The 14,118-nt window shown below is 39.6% G+C and overlaps 1 protein-coding gene, 1 non-coding gene and 1 pseudogene across 3 annotated transcripts in view; 2 read left to right on the top strand and 1 right to left on the bottom strand.

Moving 5' to 3' along the window:
* Positions 1 to 14,118, bottom strand: part of POF1B (POF1B actin binding protein) — a 104,078-nt gene that overhangs the window by 42,210 nt on the left and 47,750 nt on the right. For both annotated transcript variants that reach the window (XM_060002692.1, XM_060002693.1), the window contains one exon: positions 2,036 to 2,166. In XM_060002692.1, the coding sequence (XP_059858675.1) occupies positions 2,036 to 2,166 (131 nt within the window). The remainder of the gene's footprint in view (positions 1 to 2,035; positions 2,167 to 14,118) is intronic.
* Positions 7,554 to 7,658, top strand: LOC132419134 (U6 spliceosomal RNA). Its single transcript, XR_009518141.1, has one exon. It is a non-coding gene; the product is annotated as a U6 spliceosomal RNA (small nuclear RNA).
* Positions 11,832 to 12,620, top strand: LOC132419015 (small ribosomal subunit protein eS1-like; annotated as a pseudogene).

Genomic DNA, 14,118 nt, shown 5'->3' with positions numbered 1-14,118 from the left:
CAGAATCCTCCAGAGGGCTTGCTGCTTGGCCTTACCCCAGAGTTTTTGATTCTACAGGTCTGTTTCCAGACCTGCATTTCACATGATGCTCCTGCTGCTTGTAAGTACATGTCTTAAATAAATCATTTATTGCTTATAACAAATCTATGAAATAAGCATTATTATAATCCCTATTTCACAGATGAAGAAACTGAGGTACAGAGAGGTTAAACAGGTTGCCTGATATTACACATCTAGTATGTAACAAAAGCTGGGACATGAACCCAGGGTATGAACCCTGCATCTACAATCAGCGTACTTAAGAATATATGTCTCTATATGCTCTTGATTTTACCATGTGATACTTTAACAGAAATATTCACAAGACATGATTAATACACAGAAGAGGAACATCTAGACAAAACAGTATCTAGAGAAGGCTTTGCAGAAAAGCTGAGTCATGGCTTATAGGTATAAGAGTACTCAAAACTGTTTGAATCCATCTCAAGCACTTAGTAGCTATGTGACCTTAATAACTTATTCTCTTTGGGTGTCCATTTGAAACTTTCTATGGTTACTGTACAAATTAGATAATATTCAAAAAGCACTTAGCACAGTGTCTGGCACAAGAGTGGACACTCAATACATAATAGAGTACTCAGAATGAGGGGAAAGATTTTAAGGTAGTGACATTATGCAAATGAATGAATGTGTGAAATAGTTGTTTGGATAAGGGGAGAGGATATTGATTAGTATAAAACACTGATGAAGGCCTAGCTGAAGATGGAAACCATGCGTTAATAATTACCATGCGCTTTTCTCTGTGCTCAACGCATGGATGTAGCATAAAGAAGGCATTCATTCATTCATTCAACAAATATTTATTAAGCACCACACTAAATCAGTCACCACACTAGGCACCAAGGAAACCAGGGTAAATGAAACAGCCCTCGGGGGGTAGTGTCTGAATTCTAGGGGTAGTGGGCAGTGAGTACTGGATAGAGGAAAAAAAGAAAACAATAGATAAAGCAGAGAGCTAGACTGATCCAGAGTTGGGATTTTGCTAAGTGGCAGGGACAATATGATAAAGAGGCAAGGCAGTTGAGGGTGATGCTAAGAGAATGGTTGCAATCATGAATAAGAAAGCAAGAAAAGTTGGGGAGGAGGGAGCTAATAAACAGAATTGTAATAAGCAGAGAGAAAAGAGAGAAGAGATTAAAGATCTCTGAGAAGTAGAAGAATCTAGTTGGTGAAGTTTATACTGACTTTCCTTTAACCTCCAGATTTTTCTGAGTTTATGGAGCTTTCCTAAATTTTGCCTGACAGATGACCACATATATGATGTGACTATGTAGTAGAAGGCAACTTTTGGAGTATAGCTTATGAAATTCATTTCATGACATAATGTGCTCTCATCTACACATGAATAGTTGATAAATTGTTTATGTTTATATATTTAAATAAGTATTATATATTATTATATAATATTATTGTATAATATACATATTTACATTAACTTATAAATAGATATTTGTATAATTTATATTTCATACATTATATGTAATATATAATATTAAAATAATACATGACATTTATAATAATACACAACCCTAAATGTATATTAAACTCTGGTCTTCATATGTTGAGCACACATCAATGGAAGATAAACAGTAGTGTGTTGGCAATGGGACTGTATCTTATATCATCAGTGTAATATCTTAAAACAAGTCATCATATGCCACACATTTTTGGAGCTCCTTGTCTAAGTGGTTGCATTTTTCATCAAAGTACGTTAGAAAAGAAGATCCACGTAATTCTTTACTGACCCCAAAATAGCTGGTAAGATATCTTCAATGATTTTCATTAAGTACATTAACTCTTAAAATGAGATATTTCCTCAGATCTGCTCATACAGTTGCCTGTTTCCCCATTAAAAGTACTCAAGTTTTGCTGTAAACCTAAAATTGCTCTAAAAAATAAAGTCTATTAAAAAATACCAGGGTATTGTAAAATGTTTGAAAGCTACAACGCCAAGCAAATGATATATTTACAGTACCTTCCTCCAATTCTCTGCAAATGTTCTAATAAGCAGTGATATAGATTTGTATTTTTACGGCATAGATCAGCAAGCAACTCTCCAAAATACTTGGGGTCCAATTTTTCAGGGCCATCATCCTGAATTATCACCTGAAGAAAATATCAATCACAATTATAAACAATATTAAGTTCACAGATATTTTGCTGTGAAATGAAAAAAGTGAAATAACCTATTAATACAAGTAACTCATCACAAAGTCATCACATAAATGAAGCCACTAAATTTTCTTTGTAGCTGATGTATACATTTTTCAATATGGGAGGAATTTAAAGGAAAAGCAACATTGTAATGGCATTTTCAGTTTCATTTCACTCAAGCCTAAGTGATCTAATGAATGCAAACCTTGAATAATTTACATAAAAATTCTTGAATATAGATGCTTAAATGAAAAGTAAAACAAGTAAATCAAAATCTCTGAGTTGCTCATTATCATCACATGGCTTATCCATCTGTCAGTGTCATTCCACTGATCCTCAGGTTATCTCATTGCTATAGCTAGCCAGGTAGATAACGCCTTCCTGCCTCACCTCTCTATATGTGTTCCTTCCAAAACCATTAACTTTCCCAAGTAGAAAAGGGCATTTCTTTAGCCAAGGACATTCAAGTACTGAGCTCCCTGTTAGAATCTGCACACAAGTAATTTGATACACTTAGTATTTTGCCTATTTTTCTCTCTTAGCCAATTATAATGCCCTCATAACGCTGTGAAAACCATGGAGTTTTTTTTTTCCTTCCAGTTTAATTTGACAGAGTAATTTTATAGTTTCAAATTATCTTAAAGTATTTATTCCTTTTTTTATTTTTGCACAAATATTCTCCTGTCATTGCACTGTACACTAGTTAACATGTTGGGTATACAATTCTTTGCCCACATTAGTAATTTGTGCCATTACTAAAACTCTTGCTCTTGTGATTTCAGTGTGGCACCCAAATAAAGAGTCACAGAGTCCAGGACGGGGAACGATTTGCATCAGCCTCGTGTCTGTGTTCATAGATAAAAAGAGGTGTTAAAAGTTACCAAAGGAAAAAAAAATAGTTACCAAAGGGAGGTGATTTTATTTTGAGAAATGATAACAATAACTAATATTTATTTAGCTCTTACTATGTGCCAGCCATTGTGCTATGAACTTGACGTAAAGATTAAATGAGGTAATGTTCTCTTGTAACCACTACACAATATTGCCTCCCAGAAGACCTCTTGTGTTTGTTTTCTCAGCAACTTAGGAATTACACTGCCCCTAACTGCATTATTTTGGAGGTTAGCTGGGCTAGGAGTTGAAACAGTCAAGAGTTTGATTTTCTTATTGTGAAACCATGCAAAATATGGCTGAAATTCAGTTAATAAATTTTAATCAGTTAGAGAAAAGGTGAGAGCATTAAAATTGAAGAATGGGTTCTTTTGACCAAACAGCCATCAAGGTAGAATAGCAAGAAACAAAATTTCACTCCTTTGTATATATATTCCTCCTTAGTTGTATACAGTCCACAAGTTACAGTAACATTTGAGTAACACAGTAAAAACCAAAACCCACTTGGGTTCAAAAGTGTGGAGGGGAGAGGACAGACAGAAATCAGATTCTCTTCTGCTGTTAAGTCTTTGACAGGACTACACTCAATAATAAAATGAAATTTCCTAACCATAAACTATGACGTGCCAGTTAGCAATATTTTCATTACTAAATCACAGGTCGGTAGATTTTAGTTTTATTGGAACTGTTTGTAGGTGTGCTTTGACATTTCTTTTAGAGCTGGCTCAAAACCATGTTCTTGTTGACTTGAAAAAGCCAAGACAGGGAGCCTCCCAAGGAAACATGAATGTTTTCAGTCAGAATGGTAGCTCTAATGGATGGAGGTTTTCTCTCTGTGACAATATTGAGTTGATAGGATACTTGAAATAAAATTACCTCACATCAGCATTTCTGCCTGATGAATGAGAGCTATCTTGAATGTCAATCTAAGATAATAGCTTTAGCTTTCACATAAAAATAGGGCAGGAATACAAACTGTGCTGAAGAATAGTTGTTCCAAGATACACAAAATGTGATATTTCTCAAAAAATTACAAAAATTATTAAAGATTCTTCAGCATGCATCAATCAAATACCTTTAATCAGATCACTATTTGACCATAATAATGGCTAAGCAGTCCAACTCCTTGCGTCTGATTGCTAGTAAAAGCCTCTGATTAGAATTACTGCCACAAACCCAAGGCAAGCAACAATGTTTAAGTGTGAACCCAGAGGCAAATTAGCAGTCATTTTTCAGAAAATCTATAGAAAGGAAGTACCTTGTAAAGGAAAACCATGGGCTTCACCTCACTACTGCCTTGGAAGTTCTTGTTCTGTTTCTAGTCTGGAGTTTTGTTTCTTATTTGTGGTCTATGAGATTCCAGGTGTGGAATTTCTTTTGTTAGTATCTACATTATATAAACTTTCATATTCAAAGATGATACTTTTGACCAACCATATTTACAAAGTTCAGTGGTAGTGATTATAGAGTCCTACCGATAGTAGACACACAATAGTTGCAGATTTCAGCTGAGCTATCTATATTTTCTTCCCTGGCCCCCTTCAAGCTTAGTGACACACATTTTTGAGAATACTGTTCAGGACTAGGGATAGCCTGTGATGAAGGCACAAATCACAATCTAGTAGTAATCTCGTAGTAGAGGGTACTGGCTTAATTAAATTTATCCCCACTAGGTAACTGGCTTATGTATGCATTTTTCACCTATTTAGAATGGTTGCTTAGTGGATTCAAAAGTGCTTAAAATGCCATATTATATAAAAGCAATTATACATAAATGCCTAACCCTCTAAAAGGTCATGGACATGTTAACTAATAAGGTCTTCTGTGCTTAGACCCTCCTGGGTAGTAACTTTTTGCTACATGACAACAGAAAACATCACTATTAAGGAAAGTTTACAACGTATAGGTTGTAATAATAGGATAGGATAATAGGATTAATAATAATCCTAATAATAGGATAATAGGATTATTATTAATATAATATATATTATATTATATAATATATATTATACAATATATATAATATAATATCCTAATAATAGGAGAATAGGATTATTATCCTGCAAACCTTATATGGTGACACTTGTAGATAAATAAGGTTACTGCTTCATTAATTTTGCTTTGATTTGGGACGTTTAATAGCTGTCAGATAGATTGAAACCATAGTTAATCCAGTTGGCATTAATCCCCATGAAATGAAATGCATTTTATGTACAATGTCATTTAGCTAACAAGGTAAAAAAAAAGCAATAATTGGTCTCTTCCTATTTTGTACCACAAGAAGAAATCCTAGGAGAAAAAGTATCAGAATTTTAGGTTCTGAAAATCCTCAGTGCTATTTTAATCTCCATAGATATTTTAGTAAACAAATGTTGCACTATACAGTACCTGGTACACAGAAGATTTTCAATAAATGTTGTCACTGAATTGAATGTACTGTACAATTATAATTCTAAAATGAAGACTTGACTCATAACAACAGTCCTGTACTTGAAATAAAGACCTAATTTAATTTCCTGTGAGTAACTCTAGGCAGAAAAGTGTTGCAATGAAGAAAGAATGGAAATTGGAGCCAAAAGTGGAGTGCCCACTTCCTAGTTGTGGCCTAAGTGTATGTACTGCTTAACCTCTCTGAACCTCGGGTTGCTCAACTGTAAAATGCAGGTAATTTAGTACTTATTTTATAAAGTTGCTGGAGGTATTACTTTGGAGGGGGGCAGGTAAATTATTAAACTGTCATGTAAAAACCATCATATAAATAATGGTTTTATTTAACTTAACACATATGGACAATTGGTTATTTGAATAATGATAGGAGTGGAAGATGGTTATAAATTTTCTACATGACTCTCAGCTACTGGAGAGTAGAGACACTCTTTTTATACATTTCTTTAATTCCAGCACATACCATAGAGTCTGAGTATAGTAGATCCTCAGTAAACATTTGTTGCATGAGGAAGTTGTCATAAAGGATGCAATTTGGGCTAAATGTTAACTATAATAGATGGAAAAGCACTAATTGGAAGAGGTGCTTTAACAAGGCAACTGAAGGGCTTCCCTGGTAGTACAGTGGTTAGGAATCTGCTTGCCAATGCAGGAAACACAGGTTCGAGCCCTGGTCCGGGAAGATCCCTCATGCCTGGAGCAACTAAGCCTGGGCACCACAACTACTGAGCCCACGTGCCACAACTACTGAAGCCCATGTGCCTAGAGCCCATGCTCCACAACAAGAGGAGCCACCGGAATGAGAAGCCTGCACTCCGCAACGAAGAGTAGCCCCTGCTCACTGCTACTAGAGAAAAGCCCGTGTGCAGCAACGAAGACCCAATGCAGCCATAAATAAATAAATAAATAATTTTTTTAAAAAAAGCAGCTGAAATTGACTTTATCCGAAACCTAGTCAATGCTGTCCTTGCTCCCTTTTTAGTGTATATGTATAGCTTGTGACATGTTATTATAAAACAAGATGATTCTTCCACTCCTCTAACAACTAAAAATAAGTAGATGGTTTGGATTGTCATTTTATAATGAATCCAGGTGACTAATTTGTAACTGCTTAAATTATTCTCTCTGACTGGAAAATAAAATATATTTTCCTATAACACACGTGACTACTGAAAACTTATGAAGCTTTTTCTCATGAACAATGGGAATTTTGCCACTAATCATGTTTTTCCCCCTTGTGGCTTCCAGAAATCTCAGAGCCAAGTTTTTAGCCCATTTTTACTAATGACATGGAACTCTGTGGCCTGCATTTCTGTGTACTCTATTTTCCTTCTGGTGTTATTGCCCCATTATATTTACACTGTCCTTGACATTTCTTTTTCTGTTCTATTACATCTTATTTGTTCTTTTAAGCCACTCTAAATACTTTTTGTAATGAAGCAGGAGATATATCCCAATGAAATTAATTTTAAATGAATATGTATTTTTTAATGCATAACTTCTTGGAAACATCTTTGTTGCTACTTTTGTCTCTTCTCCACCTCTCTGCCATTTCTCTATTCTGCCATTCCTTAGTATGTAATTTATTCAAGGAATGGAACCAGTTCTTTATTATGTAAGTAAAGCCAATGGAGGAACTCACTGCACATATGTAGTAGCTCTTTCAGTGTATTGATAATTTATCTTACATTCTAACATTTTTTCTTAACACAAAGGCTAAAATCTATACCCCCAAGCCACATGCAGGATTTAAAAGGTCTCAGTGGCATGATGCTTTCATTCATTCAGCACACATTTACTGAGAACTTACTAAGTACTGCCTTATGGTACAGTTTTAAGCACTACTGGGGGAAAAGACATAAGATACTGTCTCCTCCTCTCTCAAGGACCTTATGGTCTTTTAGAAGAGCTAAGATATGTATCTAAATAACTTTATATGATAGATTGCCCAGTTCATAAGAGATACGAAGAGAAGCACAGATCAAATGGTAAAAGAGTGCTCTCTTCTCTTCGGCAGCACATACACTAAAATCGGAACGATACACAGAATATTAGCATGGCCCCTGCGCAAGGATGACACACAAATTAATGAAGCGTTCCATATTTCTATGGGCGGGATGTGAGCCCCGGAGCCTTCTCCCCGTCCTGTGGTGTCTCCCCAGGTCTTCCACAAGCTGGCCTCCTACAAGGGCTGTTTGTTGTCTAGCCTCAGCACGATGCTGAAGACGTGGGTTAGACTGCAGCCCAGGGCAGTCTCCTGAGAGCCCTTGTTGCCGAGAAAGCCAACTGTGAGACGCCTTGCTGGCTGCTTGGAGAAAAAACCCTAAATACCTGCTGGCCGAGTACTGCGAGTGGCTCCCGCAGGCCATGCAGGTTGACCTCGAGAAAGCCTGGCCACCCACCCCTGACTGCTGACCCAGTGCCTGCCTGAGGGGCCAAGGACTGGCCTGCGGACCCAGGGGGACTGGCAGCGGCCGGTGTCCGGCACAGTCACCCTGACCCCAGACCGCGCCCAGGAGGCAAGTCGAGCCTCTGGACACCCTCGTTCATCATGGCTCGATTCTGCGCACGACGTGCTGCCTTCCCTGAGCAGTCTGACCCAGGGGTGACTTTTGTAACTAGTTATCACAGGGTGGATAATGGTTTTATCTCCCATGCTGGCCCCATTTTAAATGTGCTCTATGTACTACATTAGACCCTGTAGAGCAGCAGGGCTGCTGGGCAAAGGCAACCACAGGCCCTTCCTCTGCTCTCCGTTTCCTGTGAGTGTGGTGCACCCTCCCCACAGCCAGGGAGGGCCCCCAAAGCAACTGCTGGCTCCTGTGGAGTGGGTGTCTCCTCCCCAGGGGTCAGCCCCCCACTGGCTATATTACTGTAATAAACCTTAGCTATGATGACAACAACAAAAATGGTAAAAGAGTTATAGGAAGGAAACCCAACTTTCAGCTATATGAGAGTGGTTTTATGTAGGAAGATTCTTCAGACTATGACAACTGATTAGGTGTGAGGTGGCAAATGAGAGGGAAAGTAAAAAATAATCCTAAGGGACTTCCCTGGTGGTCCAGTGGTAAAGAATCTGCCTTCCAATGCAGAGGATGTGGGTTCAATCCCTCGTCAAGGAACTAAGATTCCACATGCCGCGGGGCAACATGCCAAAACGTGCCCGCATGCCGCAACTACTGAGCTCACGCACCTCAACTAGAGCCTGCGTGCTGCAAACTACAGAGCCTATGCACTCTGGAACCTGGGCGCCACAACTACAGAGACCATGCGTCCTGGAGCCTGCAAGTCACAACTAGAGAAGAGAAAAACCACTGCCACAACTAGAGAGAGGCCTGTGCACAGCAACAAAGAGCCCACATGCCACAATGAAAGATCACACGCACCTCAACAAAGATCCTGCATGCCACAACTAAGACCTGATGCAGCAAAAATAATAATAATAAAATAAATAAATAAATAATCTAAAAAAATAATGCTAATTTTTTCTTTTTTTGGCGGTACGCGGGCCTCTCACTGTTGTGGCCTCTCCAGTTGCGGAGCACAGGCTCTGGACGTGCAGGCTCAGCGGCCATGGCTCACGGGCCCAGCTGCTCCGTGGCATGTGGGATTCTCCCGGACCGGGGTACGAACCCGCGTCCCCTGCATCGGCAGGCGGACTGTCAACCACCGCGCCACCAGGGAAGCCCAATAATGCTAAATTTTAAGTCTGGTGATTAGTGCACTGAAGATATCATTAATAGAAATGGAGGGCATAGAATGAAAAGCTGGTATATGGTCAGTTGGAGGTGACTGTGGGACAGCCAAGTAGAGACATCAACTAGTCCATTAAAAATTATGGATTAGGGCTTCCCTGGTGGCACAGTGGTTGGGAGTCCTCCTGCCGATGCAGGGGACGCGGGTTCGTGCTCTGGTCCGGGAGGATCCCGCAAGCCGCGGAGCGGCTGGGCCCGTGAGCCATGGCCGCTGGGCCTGCGTATCCAGAGCCTGTGCTCCTTGGCAGGAGGGGCCACAGTGGTGAGAGGCCCGCGTCCCACACACACACACACAATTATAGATTAGAGCTTCGGAGGGAAGTTTGGGGAGTTGTCCATGTAAAGGTGATATGTAAAGGTAATAGAAGTCAAGCTTTTACACCATATAGTCAAGGCAGAAGGGGTAGAGAAAGGAGAAGAAGGCCAAGGGGATGTGTCTTTGGGGAAGATCTGATGAAAGAAGGAAGAGGAGCCTGAGAAGAATTAGAAGCAGCAGTACAGTATAATGGAAAGAAAGAATATCAAGAATACAATGGATCAACATTATCAACTATTCCATCTTATTCGAACTGGAATAAGATGAAAATGAAGCAAAAAAGGAAGTGGAATTTGCAACTTAGAGGTCAATAAAAGCAGTTTCAGAAGAATGTTGAAACTAGAAACTGGTTTTCAAGGTGTTAAGGAATCTGTGGGTAATGAGGAAATGGCAGCAGTGAGTATGCCTTCCTCCTTCAGGGATTTTGCAAGTGAAGGGAACAAAAATGATTGAGATCATAAGTCAGTAGATTGATAGGGTTGCTAATGGAGTCACCTTGAAGACAAGGTTAGATTATTAATTCTCAAAGATCAGAAGAATCAAAAGTTCACTGAAAGTACGGTGTTGAAGGAGTTCGCATAGTGAACTCAAATTGTGGTCCCTGGACCAAGTAGCATTAGGATAACGAGTGAACTTGGAAATGCAAACTATCAAGTCCCAGCAATCTATATTTAAGCAGGTCAGCCAACTGATTCTGGTACACATTAAAATCTGAGTTCCACTGCCCATTCTTGGTAGAAGGGAAGGCTACCTGCAGAAAGTAAGAGAACAGCAATGGGACCTGGAGTGTGAAGAGGGAAAAATAAAGACTATATACTGAGGACTGGGGTGGCAAGTCAATCAGAATTAACTAAAAGGACTGTCTAGCAACAGAAGGAATCCAGCAAGACAGAGATAATCTGTACTAGACTAAATTGGCCTAGTTTGCGAACTTTCTCTAGCACACGAAGTCAAAATCTAGGTGCAGAGAAAGTGGATGGCAGTCTATCCAAAGTAAGAGATTAGCAAAATGAGGACTAATCAGAGAAGGCAACAATTTTAAGGGTTTCTAGCAAGAGCATTGTTGAATCAGCTGACAGGGGACACCAGCCTGGTTTGGAACTGAGGGCTGGAGAGCTTGTTGAGGGCAAGGCTCAATGGGAATTAGGGAGTAGGAGATGAAGTAAGAAAGTGATGATAAGAGAAAGAGAGATTCGGAATTCCAGATGAAACAGTTTCAAGTGATGTGGAGGTTCAAGGAGTGGCCAAAGTCTATGAGAGCTGAAGATGTAGTAGAAATGAAGAAATTAAAGGTGATGAAGAACCATGAGGACAGAGCATGAGAAAGATCTATCATTTGAGTGGAGAAGTTCTCATAGATGATTCCAGGGCAGGGGTCAGGGGAAAGTGGGGAGAAGATTGTAAGCGTGCCAGTGAAACTGTTGAAGGATGATGAGAGTGACTAGAAGGTCAGTAGTAGTGATAATATGAGCCAAGAGGAGAGGTGTATATGGATTGCAGGGTTTTAAAGAGAGGAAATGGTTGATCAACAAAAACCAGAAGACTTGACTGTATAAAATTGTACTGAGAGGGCTTCCCTGGTGGCGCAGTGGTTGAGAGTCCGCCTGCCGATTCAGGGGACACAGGTTCGTGCCCCGGTCCAGGAAGATCCCACATGCCGCGGAGCGGCTGGGTCCGTGAGCCATGGCTGCTGAGCCTGTGCGTCCGGAGCCTGTGCTGTGCAACAGGAGAGGCCACAACAGTGAGAGGCCCGCGTACCGAAAAAAAAAAAAATTGTACTCAGAAAATAATTAGCAATAGATACATAGAAAACCAAACAAATGAAAACATTTAGGGAATTATTAACACCAGCAAATAATAGTTATACTAATAAAAGCAGCAAAATAGTACACAAATTGGTTCAGCAGTAAATAATACTTTCATAGCAATAATAATATAAACACTGAATAATGATTTAGCCCAAAATATGGGGATTTAACTATACTGAGATGATGAAAGGGATGTAAACAGGTAGGTGGGTGATTAATAGAACTAAATCCTTATGTACCAGAATTACCAACAGATAATATACAATGTTGATAAATCAAAAAAATAGCAGCATAAGTATACCCATATTATTTAGCTATATGGAAGTAAAGACAAGAAGAAAAAAAGCTGAGTTGAAAATTGTTGCCTCTAACTTCCGCCCTTTTGGCTCTCTGAGCAGCACCATGGCAGTCGGCAAGAACAAGCGCCTTACAAAAGGGGGTAAAAAGGGAGCCAAGAAGAAAGTCGTTGACCCATTTTCTAAGAAAGATTGGTATGATGTGAAAGCACCAGCTATGTTCAATATAAGAAATATTGGGAAAACACTATCACAAGAACTCAAGGAACCCAAATCGCATCTGATGGCCTCAAGGGTCGTGTTTTTGAAGTGAGCCTTGTTGATCTGCAGAATGATGAAGTTGCATTTAGAAAATTCAAGCTTATTACTGAGGATGTTCAGGGCAAAAACTGCCTAATTTCCATGGCATGGATCTTACCCATGACAAAATGTGCTCCATGGTAAAAAAATGGCAGACCATGCCTGAAGCTCACGTTGATGTCAAGACTACCGATGGTTATTTGCTTCGTCTATTCTGTGTGGGTTTTACTAAAAAATGCAACAATCAGATTCAGAAGACCTCTTATGTCCAGCACCAGCAGGTCTGCCAGATCTTCAAGAAGATGATGGAAATCATGACCCAAGAGGTGCAGACAAATGACTTGAAAGAGATGCTCAATCAGTTGATTCCAGACAGCACTGGAAAAGACATAGAAAAGGCCTGCCAATCTATTTATCCACTCCATGATGTCTTTGTTAGAAAAGTAAAAATGCTGAAGAGCCCAAGTTTGAATTGGGAAAACTCATGGAGCTACATGGTGAAGGTAGTAGTTCTGGAGAAGCTGCTGGGGATGAGACAGGTGCTAAAGTTGAAAGAGCTAATGGATGTGAGCCACCAGTCCAAGAATCTGTTTAAAAATCAGACTTTTAATGGTGACAAATAAAAGATCTTATTTGTGATAAAACAAAACAAAACAAAAGAGAAAATGGTTTCCTCTGGGCATCAGGCGTGCATGGAAAGGGTTGGGACAGGAACTTGCTGTTTGTTTTATGCCATTTAATAATATTTGACCTTTTATGCTATCTATATGTATTATTTTGATTAAAAAAATAAAAACTTTTTAAAAGAGTAAATAAATAACAATTCTTGTTTGCCACAGAACAAGAGTTCAAAAGGGCACAAGAGCAGGAGGTAGCTGGAGACAGATAAGGGTGGTGTTGGAGAAAAAATGGGTCCAAAACAGATATCAATTAAATTTGGGGAAAGGATAGCAGGGAATAGAGTTTTGCACAAAAGACACTCATTTTCAATAATGGGGATGGAGAAGGCAATAAAGATGGAGAAGAGGGCTTCACTGGTGGTGCAGTGGTTGAGAGTCCACCTGCCGATGCAGGGGACATGGGTTCGTGCCCTGGTCTGGGAGGATCCCACATGCCGCTGAGCGGCTGGGCCCGTGAGCCATGGCCACTGAGCCTGCGCGTCCGGAGCCTGTGCTGTGCAATGGGAGAGGCCACAACAGTGAGAGGCCCGCGTACCGAAGGAAAAAAAAAAAAAGATGGAGAAGGACTGGAGTCACATGTGACTGAATGAGGGAACAGGCAGAAATGCTGAGTTTATTAAGCTAAGCAGTCCAGAGTTTCCATAATTAGTGAACGACTTATGTTAAATAAACATTGTAACAAGCTTCCTGGATACTTGTCAGAGAAAGCACCTGACACTAAGATCTGTGCTGTCTTGATGTTGACAAAAATTAAATTTTCAAATGACAGAAGAAAGGCATCACAAGTTGGAGAATTTTCCATTGGCAATAGCACTATCCAAGTGAGCAGGACTCTTCCCTTGACATCTTCCCATGACTCAAAGTTTTCTTGGAAGCCTCAAGCCAAGTGCAAAAGAGTTGTACATGCAATATATATAATTATTTGAGTCTTTCTTATAAACACCACCTGTATAACAACTTGTAAAACGAGTCCAGCTGAGCTTTTCCCTGTCACTAACATATGTGAAATTATCTGTTCCTTGCTAATGGCAGGAAAATGATCACAGCATGTTATTCTTAATGTCCTCGGGGAAAGAAATGTGATTGGTGCTGTTTCGAATTTGAAACCAAAATAATGATCTTTCTAAGGAGAACCATGGAAAACATACATAAATTAGTTTTATTAGAAATATTTTGGAGTCAGGTTTTTGGACATCTAATTTTCAAAAATATTTTAATGCCTTTTGCTTCTTGGAAAGCACTTTAAAGGTGATTTAGTTTCATTTAAAAATATCATTACAGGGACTTCCCTGGTGGTGCTGTGGTAAAAAAAAATCCGCCTTACAATGCAGGGGACGCGGGTTCAATCCCTGGTCAGGGAACTAAGATCCCACATGCGGAGCAACTAAAGCCCGCGAGCCACAACTGAGCTCT

This window comes from Delphinus delphis, chromosome X (genome assembly GCF_949987515.2).
Source record: "Delphinus delphis chromosome X, mDelDel1.2, whole genome shotgun sequence".
NCBI classification, from domain to species: Eukaryota; Metazoa; Chordata; class Mammalia; order Artiodactyla; family Delphinidae; genus Delphinus; species Delphinus delphis.
This window is presented reverse-complemented; position numbering and strand designations above follow the sequence as displayed.